Source organism: Salmo trutta, chromosome 2 (genome assembly GCF_901001165.1).
Source record: "Salmo trutta chromosome 2, fSalTru1.1, whole genome shotgun sequence".
Taxonomy (NCBI): Eukaryota; Metazoa; Chordata; class Actinopteri; order Salmoniformes; family Salmonidae; genus Salmo; species Salmo trutta.
This window is the reverse complement of record NC_042958.1, coordinates 49,861,620-49,882,131: the sequence shown is the minus strand read 5'-3', so window position 1 is coordinate 49,882,131 and position 20,512 is coordinate 49,861,620. Positions and strand designations below refer to the sequence as shown.

At 44.3% G+C, this 20,512-nt stretch overlaps 1 protein-coding gene across 3 annotated transcripts in view; it reads right to left on the bottom strand.

The window, feature by feature from the left end:
• The window catches only part of LOC115156518 (lethal(2) giant larvae protein homolog 2), a 37,184-nt gene extending 17,646 nt beyond the window's left edge, over window positions 1–19,538 (bottom strand). For 2 of the 3 annotated variants that reach the window (XM_029703958.1, XM_029703976.1), the window contains exons 1-3: window positions 19,210–19,538; window positions 1,113–1,231; window positions 495–592 (exon numbers count right to left, since the gene is read on the bottom strand). In XM_029703958.1, the coding sequence (XP_029559818.1) occupies window positions 495–592; window positions 1,113–1,187 (173 nt within the window). In that variant the 5' untranslated portion in view covers window positions 1,188–1,231; window positions 19,210–19,538. Of the gene's footprint in view, window positions 1–494; window positions 593–1,112; window positions 1,232–14,386; window positions 14,984–19,209 lie in introns of those variants that run through there. The other variant, XM_029703967.1, reaches the window with a different exon arrangement.
• Between the last annotated feature and the right edge of the window lie 974 nt (window positions 19,539–20,512).

Sequence of the window (20,512 nt, the reverse complement as noted above, 5' to 3'; positions counted from 1 at the left end):
TACTACACTGTATTGAAAGGGTCCACATGCATCTACAGAAAGAGATTGTCTGTTCTGTCAGTCTTATCTGACTGCCCTGCCATTGGCTAATATTACATTTATTCATAGAATTTGTTTTGTATTAGAACCGAACAATGTGCCCCATTGTGTGACTGGAGAGTTATAATGATGGGTTATCGTAGGGAATGAATGGGGATAGTGTGCCGACTGGTTCCACACGGTCAATGAGCACGATTGTGTCAGATGAATCAAAGCGCACTAAAAACAAAGATACAAAAACACACACACAACACTGCGCCTGTCTGGTACAGTCAGGGCTGAGCAATAGCCTGGAAAAATAACTCCACACAAATACACACTAACCACAGACAGCTAAAGCAGAGGGTAACTGTCAAATATGTTGACGCTTAAATGTTGTACTCTTACACAGCCATCCAGCCAGCCAGCCAGCCAGCCCTCTCTCTCTCTCTCTCTGAGTGTCTATTGAAGGATACAGTTTGATGGCTCCAGAGCGTGTGCCGATGGCCAGGAGCTGTAGACTGGGACTGAAGACCAGAGCACTGGGCTGGTGGGGAAAACCATGCTCCACCGTCTATGGGGAGAGAGGAGGGAGAGAAAGGAGAGAAAGGAGAGAAGAGAAAGGAAATTGAAAAAAAGGAGGGGGAGAAAGCAAGAAAGAGGATAATAGAGGGGGAGAGAGGAGAGAGAAATCTATTGGGTGAAATACCATCACAGCAGAAAGATGTGACCTGTTGCCAGAGAAGAACAACCACCATTTTATATACAAGCCATATATGTTTATTTATTTTCCCTTTTGTACTTCAACTATTTGCACATTGTTACAACACTGTATATAGCCATAAGACATTTGAAATGTCTATTCCTTTTACATTTTTGAGAGTGTAATCTTTACTGATTATTTAGGATTGTTCATTTCACTTTTGTTTATTATCGATTTCACTTGCTTTGGCAATATTCATGTGTTTCCCATGTGAATAAAGCCCTTTGAATTGAGAGAAGTTATAGAAACTGGCAGGACAAATCAACAGACAATTGTCTGGAATTGGGATCATAACCTTATTGTAGAGATTAGAGATCAGATTGACTCTTACCTTGTTGAACCCATAGAGTTCCTGTTTGATCCGATCTCTGTGGGACTCCTGTCCATGTCTCCTAAACCTCTTCATTCTCACTGGAATCTGAGGAGCACACAGGCCCAACCACTACACCTCTACAGAGGGAGAGGGACAGAGGGGAGAGGGACAGAGATGAAAGGGGTATAAAGGGAAGTACAATAGCCTAGCAGACAACAGTCTCCACTCCCTATCTGAGGAACATGGACGAGAGATAAAGAGACCATAAAACTTCCTGGAGGAAGAAAAAGGAACTAAGGAAACAGCAACGAGGAAGTGAAGACTAACAGATGGGGCAGAAAACTAAACAGGGGCTCCTGGAAAAACATGGCTCAGGTGGTGTGTGTAGGCCACTGACAGAGATGAGAGAAAGGAATTCCACAGGCAGAGCATGGTCTACTCTCCTGATCTCTGTGGTCCACACACACCCCGCCTCCTACACTGCCTGAGGGGGAAGGGCTAGTCACAGACAGGAGCTAGGGGTCAGGGAGAGACCATTGTTCTACAACACACAGACGTTGACGAAAACACCTGTCACACAGACCAGAGGTTTCAGACAGAGGAAAAGGGGAAAGAGAAAGTAATTATTTTCTTTATGAATAATATTTGCAGAACGTTTAGGGCGTAATGAACCATGACCCAATCACAACCCTTTGAAAACAAATCTCTCCTCTTGTAGACAGTTTAAACCTCTGGACCTCATTGTGCCGGGAAGAGGAAGGAAGAGTATTGACAACTTTCTCTTCATCTCTACACATACCAGTACATTTCCTGAGCCCCATCGCATGAAGGAGAGAGGCTATACTCACAGGTTGGTTAGACCATACTTCAGAGGTCTAAGGTCTTCGTCTAGTGGTCTGACTGAACTCAACCCAGTGGTCTAAGGCTCAGAGTCTAGTGGTCTGACTGAACTCAACCCAGTGGTCTAAGGTTCAGAGTCTAGTGGTCTGACTGAACTCAACCCAGTGGTCTAAGGCTCAGAGTCTAGTGGTCTGACTGAACTCAACCCAGTGGTCTAAGGCTCAGAGTCTAGTGGTCTGACTGAACTCAACCCAGTGGTCTAAGGCTCAGAGTCTAGTGGTCTGACTGAACTCAACCCAGTGGTCTAAGGTTCAGAGTCTAGTGGTCTGACTGAACTCAACCCAGTGGTCTAAGGCTCAGAGTCTAGTGGTCTGACTGAACTCAACCCAGTGGTCTAAGGTTCAGAGTCTAGTGGTCTGACTGAACTCAACCCAGTGGTCTAAGGTTCAGAGTCTAGTGGTCTGACTGAACTCAACCCAGTGGTCTAAGGTTCAGAGTCTAGTGGTCTGACTGAACTCAACCCAGTGGTCTAAGGTTCAGAGTCTAGTGGTCTGACTGAACTCAACCCAGTGGTCTAAGGCTCAGAGTCTAGTGGTCTGACTGAACTCAACCCAGTGGTCTAAGGCTCAGAGTCTAGTGGTCTGACTGAACTCAACCCAGTGGTCTAAGGTTCAGAGTCTAGTGGTCTGACTGAACTCAACCCAGTGGTCTAAGGTTCAGAGTCTAGTGGTCTGACTGAACTCAACCCAGTGGTCTAAGGTTCAGAGTCTAGTGGTCTGACTGAACTCAACCCAGTGGTCTAAGGCTCAGAGTCTAGTGGTCTGACTGAACTCAACCCAGTGGTCTAAGGCTCAGAGTCTAGTGGTCTGACTGAACTCAACCCAGTGGTCTAAGGCTCAGAGTCTAGTGGTCTGACTGAACTCAACCCAGTGGTCTAAGGCTCAGAGTCTAGTGGTCTGACTGAACTCAACCCAGTGGTCTAAGGTTCAGAGTCTAGTGGTCTGACTGAACTCAACCCAGTGGTCTAAGGCTCAGAGTCTAGTGGTCTGACTGAACTCAACCCAGTGGTCTAAGGTTCAGAGTCTAGTGGTCTGACTGAACTCAACCCAGTGGTCTAAGGTTCAGAGTCTAGTGGTCTGACTGAACTCAACCCAGTGGTCTAAGGCTCAGAGTCTAGTGGTCTGACTGAACTCAACCCAGTGGTCTAAGGTTCAGAGTCTAGTGGTCTGACTGAACTCAACCCAGTGGTCTAAGGTTCAGAGTCTAGTGGTCTGACTGAACTCAACCCAGTGGTCTAAGGCTCAGAGTCTAGTGGTCTGACTGAACTCAACCCAGTGGTCTAAGGTCTTCGTCTAGTGGTCTGACTGAACTCAACCCAGTGGTCTAAGGCTCAGAGTCTAGTGGTCTGACTGAACTCAACCCAGTGGTCTAAGGCTCAGAGTCTAGTGGTCTGACTGAACTCAACCCAGTGGTCTAAGGCTCAGAGTCTAGTGGTCTGACTGAACTCAACCCAGTGGTCTAAGGTTCAGAGTCTAGTGGTCTGACTGAACTCAACCCAGTGGTCTAAGGTTCAGAGTCTAGTGGTCTGACTGAACTCAACCCAGTGGTCTAAGGCTCAGAGTCTAGTGGTCTGACTGAACTCAACCCAGTGGTCTAAGGCTCAGAGTCTAGTGGTCTGACTGAACTCAACCCAGTGGTCTAAGGTTCAGAGTCTAGTGGTCTGACTGAACTCAACCCAGTGGTCTAAGGCTCAGAGTCTAGTGGTCTGACTGAACTCAACCCAGTGGTCTAAGGTCTTCGTCTAGTGGTCTGACTGAACTCAACCCAGTGGTCTAAGGCTCAGAGTCTAGTGGTCTGACTGAACTCAACCCAGTGGTCTAAGGCTCAGAGTCTAGTGGTCTGACTGAACTCAACCCAGTGGTCTAAGGTTCAGAGTCTAGTGGTCTGACTGAACTCAACCCAGTGGTCTAAGGCTCAGAGTCTAGTGGTCTGACTGAACTCAACCCAGTGGTCTAAGGTTCAGAGTCTAGTGGTCTGACTGAACTCAACCCAGTGGTCTAAGGTTCAGAGTCTAGTGGTCTGACTGAACTCAACCCAGTGGTCTAAGGCTCAGAGTCTAGTGGTCTGACTGAACTCAACCCAGTGGTCTAAGGTCTTCGTCTAGTGGTCTGACTGAACTCAACCCAGTGGTCTAAGGTTCAGAGTCTAGTGGTCTGACTGAACTCAACCCAGTGGTCTAAGGCTCAGAGTCTAGTGGTCTGACTGAACTCAACCCAGTGGTCTAAGGCTCAGAGTCTAGTGGTCTGACTGAACTCAACCCAGTGGTCTAAGGTTCAGAGTCTAGTGGTCTGACTGAACTCAACCCAGTGGTCTAAGGCTCAGAGTCTAGTGGTCTGACTGAACTCAACCCAGTGGTCTAAGGTTCAGAGTCTAGTGGTCTGACTGAACTCAACCTCAAAGCTGTGTCTCCCTGGGGGATGACAAGAATGTTCCCCTCAAAAGACCCACAAAAAAAACCTACACAAAACAGGCTAGTGTTTCAGGTCTGTATGATGATCAAGTAAAAAAAAAAGAAGGAAACTAGACTTTCATAAAAATGACAATACTGTAGGCCTGGCCAACTCAGTCGTCTCATTTTGAGTTGAGACACATACTTTTGATATTATTAAACACCCTGATATCAGCTACAGAACGCTGTTAGTCATTAGGCATGTGAGGGATTATGGGATAGTGGAGGACTGACTCACACTCACACCCTCACTAAGTAAACTTCCCCATTTGGATCCTGCAGACGGAGCGGGATGAAGAAGTGGTGCATTTAAGGATTTGGGGAGGGTGGGCTAAACTGAGCCTAGATCTGTATCAAAGAAATAGGCTAGGCTACATTGATTTATTTGAATAGAAGAGAGGCGATGCTTTAACATGGAATGACTGATTTCATGTTACATTTTGTGTAGAATTTGCAAGGACCACGTATGTTCTAGTTGTACCAGCTATTCTGTTCCTCAGTGTGTTCTCCAGTAGAGCAGCAGGGCCAGCAGGGCAGAAGGATCTCCTAACATAGGCTGGGTGGAAAAGCAGGACCTTGGTTTCAGCATATGACGACCACCTTGGTCAGTCACCCCCTATAGTGGTACTTAGGCTGAGGAGAACAGACTCAAGGGAGGACATACCCTACGTCACCAGAAGAAAACACTCGCTGACTACATGGTGAATAACTTTAGGCTTTCAACCAGTGTGACAGCAAGGCCTACCCAGTAATTAAACACTAGGCTCCCGTTGGAGCAGAGCAGTCGGTGCCGTTTAACATGAGGGAGGAACATTCTTATTTTTATGACCATGGCAGCATATTACAGCATATTCCATTCATTTAACGTCAATGGGTTTAGGCTACTACATGATACTACTTTCCCTTTACCCACGATGAGGTAGCTACAACCTAGCCTATGAATGAAAGTTTACAATGTAGGTGCACACAGGTCGAGAGAGTCTACTACTCACAACATGTTATGCACTGCAGTGCTAGCTAGCTGTAGCTTATGCTTTCAGTACTAGATTCATTCTCTGATCCTTTGATTGGGTGGACAAAATGTCAGTTCATGCTGCAAGAGCTCTGATCGCTTGGAGGACATCTTTCGAAAGTTGTCATAATTACTGTGTAAGTTTATGGATAGTCAATGTACCCAGAGGAGGATGGAAGCTAGCTGTCCTCCGGCTACACCATGGTGCTACCCTGCTGTTGAGGCTACTGTAGACCATTGCAAAACAGCGTGTTGAGTATAGTTTTATCTAAAAGGGATAGCTTTTAAACATTTCCCTATTTTTTATGAAGTTCACTGAGAATGAGTCCTCCCCTTCCTCCACTGATGAGCATCCATTGGAACAGAATAGTGTTCAGAACTGTCAACTCTGCGTCTTTCTCCCGCAGCTTTTCTTCAGAGTACAGTAGGGTGGGAAAATGTGGCAAACTGAAAATGAGTGACTTATTCAAGGCTACAGTATAGATACAGGAATCATGTGCACGTAAGTCACACATGACATATCCCAACAGACCTAGCCTACATTTCCAGTCATATCACTGTAGACAGTATTCTGGCAGTTAGGGGGAAGTCCCCATAGGGAAGGGATTTTATCTGCTCGTTACAAGGTCAGGGCCAGAAACTAAGTAGGAAACATCCCCATTGTTAGTGAGAGTGGACAACAAAGCCATTCTATTAGACTAACAGTGAAATCAGACATGGATTTCCCCAGGAATTCCTGATGGACAGTGCAAATGGAAATGCGTTAAGAAATAGGTACACAGACAGGCGTGTCGAATCGTCACACAAAGAGCAACTCTCTACCAGGGCTGCTAAGCCTTTAGCCACTGTTTGATTGGTGTCATCAGAAATGACATCATCAGCATTGTAGAAGAGCAAGGCAGAGTAACATGGCAGGGTTCTCTGGGGAGGGGGGGTACAAACTGTCTACCCTCCAGGACATCTACAGCACTCAGTGTCACAGGAAGGCCAAGAAGACCATCAAGGACCTCAGCCACCCAAGCCACGACCTGTTCAACCCTGTACTATCTCCAGGCCATCAGACTGTTAAATAGTCACCACTAGCTGGCCTCCACTCAGTACCCTGCCCTGAACATTAGTCAGTGTTCTAGCTGGTCTCAGCCCAGTACCCTGCCCTGAACATTAGTCAGTGTTCTAGCTGGCCTCAGCCCACTACCTGCCCTGAACATTAGTCAGTGTTCTAGCTGGCCTCAGCCCACTACCTGCCCTGAACATTAGTCAGTGTTCTAGCTGGTCTCAGCCCACTACCCTGCCCTGAACATTAGTCAGTGTTCTAGCTGGCCTCAGCCCACTACCTGCCCTGAACATTAGTCAGTGTTCTAGCTGGCCTCAGCCCACTACCTGCCCTGAACATTAGTCAGTGTTCTAGCTGGCCTCAGCCCACTACCTGCCCTGAACATTAGTCAGTGTTCTAGCTGGTCTCAGCCACTACCTGCCCTGAACATTAGTCAGTGTTCTAGCTGGTCTCAGCCCACTACCTGCCCTGAACATTAGTCAGTGTTCTAGCTGGTCTCAGCCCACTACCTGCCCTGAACATTAGTCAGTGTTCTAGCTGGTCTCAGCCCAGTACCTGCCCTGAACATTAGTCAGTGTTCTAGCTGGTCTCAGCCCACTACCTGCCCTGAACATTAGTCAGTGTTCTAGCTGGTCTCAGCCCACTACCTGCCCTGAACATTAGTCAGTGTTCTAGCTGGTCTCAGCCCACTACCTGCCCTGAACATTAGTCAGTGTTCTAGCTGGTCTCAGCCCACTACCTGCCCTGAACTTTAGTCAGTGTTCTAGCTGGTCTCAGCCCACTACCTGCCCTGAACTTTAGTCAGTGTTCTAGCTGGCCTCAGCCCACTACCTGCCCTGAACTTTAGTCAGTGTTCTAGCTGGCCTCAGCCCACTACCTGCCCTGAACTTTAGTCAGTGTTCTAGCTGGTCTCAGCCCACTACCTGCCCTGAACATTAGTCAGTGTTCTAGCTGGTCTCAGCCCAGTACCTGCCCTGAACATTAGTCAGTGTTCTAGCTGGTCTCAGCCCACTACCTGCCCTGAACATTAGTCAGTGTTCTAGCTGGTCTCAGCCCACTACCTGCCCTGAACATTAGTCAGTGTTCTAGCTGGTCTCAGCCCACTACCTGCCCTGAACATTAGTCAGTGTTCTAGCTGGTCTCAGCCCACTACCTGCCCTGAACTTTAGTCAGTGTTCTAGCTGGTCTCAGCCCACTACCTGCCCTGAACTTTAGTCAGTGTTCTAGCTGGCCTCAGCCCACTACCTGCCCTGAACTTTAGTCAGTGTTCTAGCTGGCCTCAGCCCACTACCTGCCCTGAACTTTAGTCAGTGTTCTAGCTGGTCTCAGCCCACTACCTGCCCTGAACATTAGTCAGTGTTCTAGCTGGCCTCAGCCCACTACCTGCCCTGAACTTTAGTCAGTGTTCTAGCTGGCCTCAGCCCACTACCTGCCCTGAACTTTAGTCAGTGTTCTAGCTGGCCTCAGCCCACTACCTGCCCTGAACTTTAGTCAGTGTTCTAGCTGGTCTCAGCCCACTACCTGCCCTGAACATTAGTCAGTGTTCTAGCTGGCCTCAGCCCACTACCTGCCCTGAACTTTAGTCAGTGTTCTAGCTGGCCTTAGCCCACTACCCTGCCCTGAACATTAGTCAGTGTTCTAGCCAGCTACCAGCTGGTACTCTGCCCTGCACCTTAGAGGCTACTTTGCCCTATGTACATAGTTATTGAACACTGGTCACTTGTTTACATACCATTTCACCCAATGTACATACTGTATTCTAGTCACGGCTCATCCTATATAAACTTATTTTTGTATTTTTCTGAATTGTGTGTACACTGTGTTTTTACTGCTAGGTATTACTGCGTGGCACCTACAATAACATTTGCAAATGTGTACGTGACCAATAAACTTTCATAATAAATTCACACCAATGTCAATAAAGCTTCATAGTCTTGTACATCCTTGACCAACAATGAGAGCAGCGTTGTTTTAAAGAGTGACTGTCCCTAACAAGCAACGTTTTGAAAACAGCCTGGGGGCATCGATATGAGTCAGAAAATGTTATTCTTGAGTCACAATTTACTACAAAGTGTAAATAGGATAATTTTGGTCATAGTCTCGTCCACCCCAAAAAAATTATAAATCGAGATTATTAGAAGAAGAAAATAATAATTGTTCCACGGAATGAAGGGTACCGCACCAGTTTTCCTTGGGTTGGGTTTATTTCAATCCTGCCCACAGCTGGCAGCACGGAAATCACCATAAATTCGGAGCGCAGCTGCACGCGACCCGATCGTAATACCCATGGTCAATTTGGTTTGACATTCAATATCCCTATGGGGCTCGTTAGGGACCATCAGTAAATTACACAATGTACGAGACAATTCCCAACATATTTAAAAAAAAAAAAAAAAAGTTAAATTGCTCCAAATTACTGACTTAAAAACCAACTATAAAATCGGGGCCAAGCTTCGTGCCATCCAGGACCTATATACTAGGCGGTGTCAGAGGAAGGCCCAAAAAATTGTCAAAGACTCCAGTCACCCAAGTCATAGACTGTTCTCTCTGCTACCGCATGGCAAGCGGTACCAGAGTGCCCAGTCTAGGACCAAAAGGCTCCTTAGCAGCTTCTACCCCCAAGCCATAAGACTGCTGAACAATGAATGAATCAAATGGCCACCCGGACTATTACATTCACCCCCCACATCAACACCATCTCACAGTAGCCAAGCCAAAATCTGTGGATATTTATCGACTTTCTTTTAAAATACCTAAATGAACCATAAATGAACTCACTACAAACCATCACCCTCATGAACTTAAGGAAATCCCAAATATCATGAATAGATTGGAACTAGGGAATATATGGAGGCTTAAATATCCTGACCTAGTTGAATATACAGTCGTGGCCAAAAATATTGGCACCCTTGCACTTTTTTCAAACGATGCACCATTGCTTCCAGAAAACTATTGAAATTAAAACATATTTTGGTATCCACATACGCATGTCTTCGGTATGCAGTTGAACAAAGCAAAAAAATCTGAATAATTTACTAAAGCTTAACTAATTCCACAAAGAAATCCTAAAATGGCCCGGACAATATTAAATCGCCATCTTCTAGAAGTTGTTAGAAATAATTCGATTTCAAGCAGGTGATTCTCATTTACTTTGGAATTGAACTCACCTGTGGTAAGTTGCAGGTGCCTGCAATATAATTATTATTTTTTTAAATCACTCATTCAACCAGTTTGAAAAGAGAAAAGGACTCATTCTCCTGTTTTGTGTCACTGTGTGTACCGCAATGAACATGGAGAAAATGCTCTAGTTATCTGAAGAGGTCAGACTCAAGATTGTACCAAGCATGGACAATCTCCAGAGACCTTGATGTTCCTGTTTCCACCGTACGTAATGTTATCAACAAGTTTAAGGCCAATAACACAGCCTCACTGGATGTGGCCCAAAGAGAAAACTTGATGGAAGATTGCAGTGAAGGATTGTTTGAATGGTGGAGAAAGCACCTCAGTCAACTGCCACACAGATTCAAGCTGACCTTCAGACACAAGGTACGACAGTTTCAAATCGCACTATCCATCGCCAACTCAATGAAATGGAGTTATGGTAGAAGACACAGGAGGACCGCACTACTGACAGACATAAGTCCTAACTGCAATTTGCCAGACATGCTGAACATGCCAAAATCCTTCTGGGAGAATGTCCTGTGGACAGACCAAATTAGAGATTTTTGGTAAAGTACACCATCTATGTTTACAGAAAAGAAAATTAAGCTTTCAAAGAAAATACCTTCCCTACTGTCAAACATGGAGGTTCAGTGATGTTTTGGGGTTGCTTTGCTGCCTTTGGCACTGGGTGCCTTGAACTTGTGCATGGCATCATGAAATCAGGTGAATACCAAGGTATTTTGGAGCGCAATGTCAGACCCAGTGTCAGAAAGCTGGGTCTACATCGAAGGTCATGGGTCTTCCAGCAGCACAATGACCCCAAACAAACTTCAAAAAGCACCCAGGAATGGTTCAAGACAAAACACTGGACTGTTCAGCAAGGAGTCCAGATCTAAATCCCATTGAAAACTTGGAGAGATCTGAAAACAGCAGTTAGGAGAAGGCACCCTTCTAATCTGGGAGAACTAGAGCAGAAGAGGAGTGGGCCAAACTGCCAGAGGTGCAGGAAGCTCATTGATGGTTATAGGAAGCACTTCATTGCAGTTATTTTGACCAAAGGCTGTGCTAACAAATATTAAGTCTAGGGTGTCAATGCTATGTTTATTTTCAGATTTAAATGGACATATTAAGTTCTGAATCAAAAAAAGGTTATGTAATATTAACAGTGAAATAAAGAATTGTGGAGACCAAAAACATCGTTAAATTTCAACTTATTTTTAGGGAAAATTGTGAGTTACTTGAAAAAAGTGCAAGGGTGCCAATATTTTTGGCCACGACTGTACATGGCAGAGGCTCAATCAAGCTAGTCATCTTGACTACTTTCTTAAGCCATTCTCGCTGGCACCAAAAGTTTAAAAAAAAAAGTGTTGATAGGGGACTGAATGTGGACGGACAATCAAATAATTGGCATATACATTACTCTTACAGAATGTCCACGTAGACGAGGGTATTGGAAATTGAAGCCTATTGGACGATAACTTGTTTTTTAGCAGGACAGAATAATTTAAATTACTTTCTCCCAACATAATAGGTACAGCAGATCCCCTAATCATATGGGCCTAGAGAACATACAATCCAATAATTTTTCAAACAAAAGCCATTTTAGGTCAAAAGAGTTCATATTAACAAAGGAAATAGATGGACTAATGGTACAGATAGATAGCAATACAAAACTACCAGGAGGCACAGAATACGTTAGGAGGAAAAAATAAAAGAAATTGTGGAACTTATTCAAGATCAAGTGTAATAGCTTATAAAAAAATAAAGTGAACTGGATGGAATATGGGGAAAATACACAAAATAAATAACTTTTTAATCTTCAACATAAATTCTACCAAAAATAATTTACTAAAACTTGTTACAAGTGACTGAGTCACCCATGCTTCACCAAACAATAGTTTTGAAAGAGGCAGAAAAGTACTTTAAGCATATGTTTTTGCCTTAGAATTAACTTTGTCTAATGGAGGAGGCTAAGATTTGTTTTCTTCTATTAACAATGTAAAATTAACTGCTGTACAGAAAGACTCACGTGAAGGCCAAATTACAGAGGAGGAACTTCTTGACGCAATTAAAGCTTTTAAGTCCAGGAAAAATCTAGGGCTGGATGGCCTACCAGTTGAGGTATATCAAACCTTTTTTGGTGTACTCAGACAACCATTAGGATGTTTTAACCACTCCGATAAAAATGGTAGATTACCAGATATTGGAGGCGCCTTAACTTTAGTGTTGCGATGAATATTTTTTGGGGCAAATGCATAGCGCATAGAATAATAAAAAGGTATTGTTGGATATTATTCATCCTAAATCTGAGTTTTTACATGGATAATACAATGGAGATAAGACAATAACCGGAAAAAATAGAACACTGAAATATCTGGGAAACCAGGCCTGGTTTCATAGCTGGCTTTGAAAAGACTTTTGATAAAGTAGGTCTGAAATGTATATATTAATGCCTGGAATATTTCAATTGGAGAATTTATACAATGGGTTCAAGTTATGTATAGTAACCCTAGGTGTAAAATTGTAAATAATGCTACTTCTCATAAAGTATTAGACTGTCAAGAGGAGTAAAACAAGGTGGTCCACTATCAATCGGCATATCTATTTATTAGGGCCATCAAAATGTTAGCTATTAAAAAATCTGATACAACAATAATATCAAGGGGCTAGAAATCCAGGGCTTAAAAACAAAAAGGTGCCATTGTACGCTGATGATTAATGTTCTTTTAAATCCACAATTTAGATCCTGCCACAGCCTCAGAGGATCGAGATCATTTTTGTGTAATTTCTGTGATAATGTCTCATCCCATGTTCAAGAATGGCCCTTTCCCTTTATTCAGATTACAACCTCTCACTTTCGGTTATTTGAAAATGAAATCTCAAATATCTCTAGTTTTTAAACAAGCCATAGAAAGTTTATTAGTAATTTATTGACAGTCCCTAACTAGCCCCAGAGAGGCTATCCACTCTCAAACCAACTTTGCCATGGTCCCACACCAGCCAGCTGAAGCTAATTAGCAAAAGAAGTGTGCTTCAAGACCTAGTTAGGCTGTTAACAAGTTACCCAGAAGGGTGGGTGACTGTGTACTGTTTTTGCAGAGTGTATTTTCAAACGCTTGTGAACACACCCACGCGACAACCATATTAAACCACCCTCCAAAGACAACTCAGTTGGCTTCAGTCATGGCCGCTGTATTTCTTAATGACCAAGCCCAAAAACGAGGTCAAATCAGGAAGTTCAGCCCCCCTTTAAGAAAGAGTGGGGGCAAAATGCAGGTGATATTGCTGCAGCTTATGACTCTTTGGGTTGGGCAGTATGCATATTTTCATATCGGAGTAGCATGTGTAGAGTCTGCAAGTCACTAGGGCAACGGGCCTGCCTTATCTGCTTGGAGAATATGGGGGGGAAGCAGACAGGCGGAGAACAGAGAGAAAAACTCAAGATCAAGATAGGACTGGCAGCTGTACAGACAAGTCATCCAAAGGGCTTTGAACTTCTCAAACATGGCAGAAAGCCAACAATATGATGCCCCGTCACCTTATTAATTCATCCGCTTACTTAGGGAACGCAGACATCTACATTTTTCCACGCAGGAAACAAAGAACGTATAAGACATATCTTGCAGATTTAAAATGGTTGTTATGGTAATTTCTGCTCGGCATCACTCATTTTGTGCTTCAGTTTCACTTCACTCGGATGACAATTAACAAACGGGCATTCTAACAGCAGAAAGTGCTGACTGATGTGTAGCTACTTTTCTCTTGGTGTAGCCAAGACGCAAGATTAACTTGAAGCAAAACAATAGGAAATATAGTTCACTACATTCCTTCTATTGTAAACATAAGAAATAGGATGGGAATGCATCGTTTTTGAAAAACATAACTTGCTTTTTCATTTACTTGTGTGGCTGCTAGCCAAATAGTGTTGCACTTCTGTTAACTGATGAATTATGCCGTTTTCTGCCAAATGCGTCTCATTAATGAATTTTCTGTGAAGGGAAACTATAGTTGGACGTCCATGATCACGCTATTGAAGCAAAACAAAAAAAATCTTTACTTTCAATATAAAATGCGACTCATCAATACACAGCTGGACTCACCTGCTCCTGCTTTCTCCCGTTGTGCTATTTACAAACACCTGACTGGCTCAACTGTTCTGAGGAACTACGGTTAGCTTCCTAATGTCAAATAAAGTGACAGGTGAAGTGAAGAACGCTTTCTCTCCTAACGTATTGCGCAAGTTGACTACTGGTATTTACTTAAAGTAGCAACAAAATATTCAAATATATTGAAAAACGTCAAATAAATTGATTCAATGGTACTGAATACCACGGTATACACGGTACACCGCCCAAGCCTAATGACTAAGACAAAATTAATATTAAATTCTTCTGAAATACTTGGTTACGGGAAATCACACCCATTCTTGGTTAGTTCGCAACCCCTCAAAATGTGACATCAAATTCCCAGCATTCTGTCAACTTGAACCATCAGACAGGTGAGAGAGATGTCAGAGGGAGAAAAAAAAATACTAACGTGTCTGGACAGGGCACCAACACTGCCGGTAAACTAGGCTAAATAACATACTACTACTACTACTACTACTACTACTACTACTACTACTACTAGAGCCTCGTCTTGAAAACAACATAGCTGGCATTCTGCTTCAGACCAAGTTGCCAGGAAATGCCTGCCATCTTAAATATTTTACTTACATTCTTATGCAATCGTCAGGGCTTTAAATTATACTACTAATAAGTTACTCCCATGGAACAGAGTCAAAACAAATAGTTGATCAAACCAGAAGAGGGAAATTATGTCTGTTGTTATAAGTGTGGCTAGAAAACTAAAATGAGCCTAATTCTCTCTCTCTCTCTCTCTCTCACACACACACACACACACACACACACACACACAACCTGTCTGACAAGTGCAGGAATCAACAATACAGTCAAGGTGAATTACCTGTGTTGGCAAGAAAACACCTCTCCCGTCCTCCTCCCAATCCCTTCCCTCGCTCACAGCATAAAGGAGGTGCTCTCCCTCAGTGTCAGTTACCCTCTCCTGATCCCTCTTCTCTAAGGAAGAGGGGGGCTTTTCGAGTTTCACTGACCCTTAGAAAAATTTAGTCACGCTTCTTGGTGAATTTGCAAATAGACTCTTAACCGTCGGCCTAAGAAGCAAGAAGAGTGCAGGGCGGAACGTTTAGTCGGCCTGCATGAGCATTACATCCAAACATCAGAGAGAGGAAGGGAAGGCAGCCGCCTGTGTAAAGCTAGTACAGTCTGAACCATAGTCCCTCATTGCAGGGCTATTCTTAGTGATGACTCGACTCCCACTCACTCATTTCAGTCAGCATGAACTGATGTTGCCTGCATGTTCCAATACTGTAGAAACATATTGCCTTGGTTGAGGTAGTGTAGGCCTAATCACTGATCTGATGAGGTTGAATAGGTGAAACCAACAACACGATGAGAACCTTTATTTCAAGGGTAATTGGATCAAGGAACAATGCGTTCACTGGGACTCTGTACCACAGCAGTGAGCGGCTGCTCTTTTCGCCGTGTCAGTCTAAGGACAGAAACAAGATAAATGTCTGGGTGTGGTCGGCAGGAAGTCACACAGCGCCGCTCAACCCCTCTTTCCGGTAATCACAGTTCACAAATTGGCCACGTTGCGGTATGGTGACAATGCTACTAGCTGCATTATTGCTCATAACCAAGTGTGTGGAGTAGAGTGCACACTGACATTATCATCCCCTTGCGGGATGTTTGATGGTGGTATAATGCATCAAGCGAAGCGTTTCAACGGACCGGGTAGCGTAGGCCTACAGAGTCTTGACTATAGACAGAGGAATTACAGTCCTCCCAACCACCTGCAAGGGAATACACTACCTTGTCTAGTTGCTCATCTTTTACAGTTGGCCTACTTTCTGACGCTTTAGTTCGCTACCTAGAATGGCACCTAGAGGCTTTAGTAAAACAAACAAGGGAGGTATGTTCACAGTGACTCTACTTCCTCTCACGTCTCACTGGCTAACCACAGACAACTTCTCCTGCGAGGTAAATGGTTCCACATTGGCAAACAGGAGTCAGCCTAACTAGGACAGTCTACGGTATGTGGGCTTAACGAGCCACCGACAGGACAGTTTAGTAAGGGAGTGCACCTAGGCCACTCGACACAGGCTTGATAGGGTCATGTTTTAGCTTGTAAACCTATGAGGGCATGTTGCCCTTGTACAGTTGGGGAAACTCAGGTTGAAAGTGAAAGTTAGACAGGTGAGATTTGGAGAATTTGTTTGGAGAATGAAAGTGGTCACTGGTTAGTCAGTTGATCATTGTTTTGTAAACTTGCTGTATCTGTCCATCATGTTATGCTTTCCTGTCATTCAACACTTGGCTAAGTAGTAAGCACCCATATCATGGTCTATAGAGCTACTCTAATGAAAACAAACAGCCATAGAGATTCCATCTCTACGTTTCCTTGGCTTTCCTTATCAAGACTGATCTACATTTTGTGACAGGCGGTTGTTTTGATTGGAGAGTAAGCCTCGTTTCAGGTCGAAGTTTATCATGTCCCAACAGCTGTGGTATGCTGGGAACAAAGGGGTGTTGTTTGGCTAGCACAGCTGCAGGTGGGAATGAAGGAGTGGGCAGTGCCAGTGGACTGTCTGTCCTAGTCTTTTTTTCCCCCATGCATATAAACCTATAGAAGCCAAATTCTTTAGGCGGGGGGGGGGCAAGGTACACCATTTCGTAGTGGTAGGGAAACACTGGCATGTCCAAAGGAACAGCAAGCTCGACTCATTGAGTGAAGAGTTGACACTTGTAAAAGCCATATTAAAAAAATAGAAATGAGTGCAAATTAATTACTGCATATTTGCATAGGTTTAATAGAACTGCAAACAGATGATAGGCAGTTGACAGACTGTCACATGAATACAATCTTAGGCATTCTCACTGTTACCAGAGCCAAGAATAAAGTGACGGTCATGTTTGACCCAAAACAGTCCTATGCTATGGACATTGATCCTGAGGGCAAGATTGTTGTAATTTTGGTCATGAATTAATCCAAACCGGTGTAACAATGCCTCCCCCTCCTCCCAAAACAGACAATTACTCATTGATGAAACCCTACTCTACCGTCGACTCAACTCTCAACCTGCGAGCTGGAGAGACACGCCTTGCTCCTTAGTCCCTACCACCTCCTACTCCTTCCTTAAAATAAACTTAAAAAACAAGATCAGCTTAAAAAAAATGTCAGTTTCTCCCGCATCATTTCTTGTTACTTTTTAAACTAGATTCATATCATACATTGTAAGTTACATCACATTCACATATACAGTACCAGTCAAAAGTTGACACACCTACTCATTCAAGGGTTTTATTTTTACTATTTTCTATATTGTAAAATAGTGAAGACATCAAAACTATGAACTAACACATATGGAATCATGTAGTAACCAAAAAAAAAAGTGTTAAACAAAACATAAAATAGCCCGGTAGTGTGTTGGTTGGTCATTGTCCTGTCGAAAAACAAATGACAGTCCCACTAAACACAAACCAGATGGGATGGCATGTCACTGTGGGAGCAATGCTGGTTGTGTGCCTTTAAATTCTAAATAATTCACTGGCAGTGGTCACCAGCAAAGAACCATCACACCTCCTCCACGCTTCACGGTGGGAACCACACATTCGGAGATCACCCGTTCACCTACTCGACATCTCACAAAGACACGGCGGTTGAAACCCAAAATCAAAAATTTGGACTCATCAGACCAAATGACAGATTTCCACCGGTCTAATGTCCATTGCTTATGTTTCTTGGTCTAAGCAAGTCTCTTCTTATTGGTGTCCTTTAGTAGTGGTTTCTTTGCAGCAATTCAACCATGAAGGCCCGATTCACACAGTCTCCTCTGAACAGTTGATGTGATGTGTCTGTTACTTGAACTCTGAAGCATTTATTTGGGCTGGAATCTGAGGCTGGTAACTAATGAACTTGTCCTCTGCAGCAGAGTTAACTCTGGCTTCCTTTCCTGTGGCGGTCCTCATGAGAGCCAGTTTCATCATAGCGCTGGATGTTTTTTGAGACTGCATTAGAAGAAACTTTCAAAAATAGGCCTGGATCACAGTCAGCGTTCCAATTCATTCTAAAGGTGTTGGATGGGGTTGAGGTCAGCGCTCTGTGCAGGCCAATCAAGTTGCATTCGGGCAGGTAGGGTTCTCCTGGCATCCGCAAAACCCAGAGTTGTCCGTTGGAATGCCAGATGGTTTAGTGCAATTCATCACTCCAGAGAAGGCATTTCTACTGCGCCAGAGTCCAAATGGCAGTGAGCTTAACACCACTCCAGCCGACATTTGGCATTGCGCATGGTGATCTTAAGCTTGTGTGTAGCTGCTCGGCCATGGAACCCCATTTCATGAAGCTCCTGCTGAACAGTTATTGTGCGGATGTTGCTTCTAGAGGCAGTTTGGAACTTGGTCATGAGTGTTGCAACCGAGGACAGACAATATTTACACACTACAGCACTCGGCGGTCCCGTTCTGTGAGCCTGTGTGGCCTACCACTTCACAGCTGAGTTGTTGTTGCTCCTAGACATTTCCACTTCACAATAACAGTGCTTACAGTTGACCGGGGCAGCTCTAACAGGGCAGAAATTTTACAAACTGACTTGTTGGAAAGGTGGCATCCTATGACAGTGTCAAATTGAAAGTCACAGCTCTTCAGTAAGGCCATTCTACTGCCAATGTTCGTATATTGAGATTGCAAGGATGTGTGCTTGATTGTATACACCTGTCAGCAACGGGTGTGGCTGAAATAGACAAATCCACTACTTTGAAGGGGTGTCCACATACTTGTATGTATAGATAGCTATATATTAAGTCAATAACTTCCCATCAGCAAGCTGACTAAAAACGTGAATTGTTTGTGATGATGGCCATGGTGAGTTTGTTTAGTTATTTCACTAGCCAATTAAACTCAAAGGCACGATTTAGCCCATCGTAAACCGTGGAGTTGAGTTTAGTCGGCTACTAACTAGTTATTTCACCTACTTGTGCAGCAAATAAGTTAATGGCCAATTTTCTAGTTAGCCAACAGCTACTTGTTTCAGTCCCTTGTATATAAAAGTAAAGATTATGATTTCATATGCGTTTAAGGTTTACAGACCCTTCCTTCCTGGACGTTGAATGGAATTAATGGCTTGGCAGCGGTTAACCAACAACACAGTCAAGCTAACCTAGCTACAGTTAGTTAGCCAGCTAATTAACCACAAGATGCTAACTGGCAAATCAAGAGAACGTTACCTACTAGTTAGCTAGTTTAACCAGCTAGTTAGCATGTACCCGTGTTATCCCCGAGTCCCTTAGCTACAATACATACGTTGACTTAAACTCAAAACAGTAGCTGGCAAGTCATCTTGCCCATCATAATTTGATAACATAACTAGCTGTCTAGTTAGTTATTTGGCTAGCTAACGACTGGCTACAGCACCTGTAGAAGCGACACTCCTCTTTTGCTCGGGCCCTTCGAAACTCACCTTACTCCGAACGTGTCCACTATGCTTTCACCCGCTAATTCACAGCGCTTGGTCGGCGTCCAGTTTGGCCACGTCTCAACTTCACTAACCAATATAAAATCGAATCAGAATCCAAAGCACGTCGTCGGCTTGTCTTGAAATACGTTAACTCAGATCCTGTGTTTGTTTGGTAGCTATTCCACTTTTCTTTCCTTTGCCCAGCCAAGGCAGCCTCGATGTTTCCTGATGATGCCCCTGACCCACAGAGCGCAACTTGACTGGCTAGCCTCTTCTGGGTAACTCCTCCTTTCACCTCCCCTTCCGGGATACGAATAAGCAGGGGAGGGGGGCATGAGCAAAGAAATAGGTTTGGCTCCGAATGTAATATATACTGCTCAAAAAATAAAGGGAACACTTAAACAACACATCCTAGATCTGAATGAAAGAAATAATGTTATTAAATACTTTTTTCTTTACATAGTTGAATGTGCTGACAACAAAATCACACAAAAATAATCAATGGAAATCCAATTTATCAACCCATGGAGGTCTGGATTTGGAGTCACACTCAAAATTAAAGTGGAAAACCACACTACAGGCTGATCCAACTTTGATGTAATGTCCTTAAAACAAGTCAAAATGAGGCTCAGTAGTGTGTGTGGCCTCCACGTGCCTGTATGACCTCCCTACAACGCCTGGGCATGCTCCTGATGAGGTGGCGGATGGTCTCCTGAGGGATCTCCTCCCAGACCTGGACTAAAGCATCCACCAACTCCTGGACAGTCTGTGGTGCAACGTGGCGTTGGTGGATGGAGCGAGACATGATGTCCCAGATGTGCTCAATTGGATTCAGGTCTGGGGAACGGGCGGGCCAGTCCATAGCATCAATGCCTTCCTCTTGCAGGAACTGCTGACACACTCCAGCCACATGAGGTCTAGCATTGTCTTGCATTAGGAGGAACCCAGGGCCAACCACACCAGCACATGGTCTCACAAGGGGTCTGAGGATCTCATCTCGGTACATAATGGCAGTCAGGCTACCTCTGGCGAGCACATGGAGGGCTGTGCGGCCCCCCAAAGAAATGCCACCCCACACCATGACTGACCCACCGCCAAACCGGTCATGCTGGAGGATGTTGCAGGCAGCAGAACGTTCTCCACGGCGTCTCCAGACTCTGTCACGTCTGTCACGTGCTCAGTGTGAACCTGCTTTCATCTGTAAAGAGCACAGGGCACCAGTGGCGAATTTGCCAACCTTGGTGTTCTCTGGCAAATGCCAAACGTCCTGCATGGTGTTGGGCTGTAAGCACAACCCACACCTGTG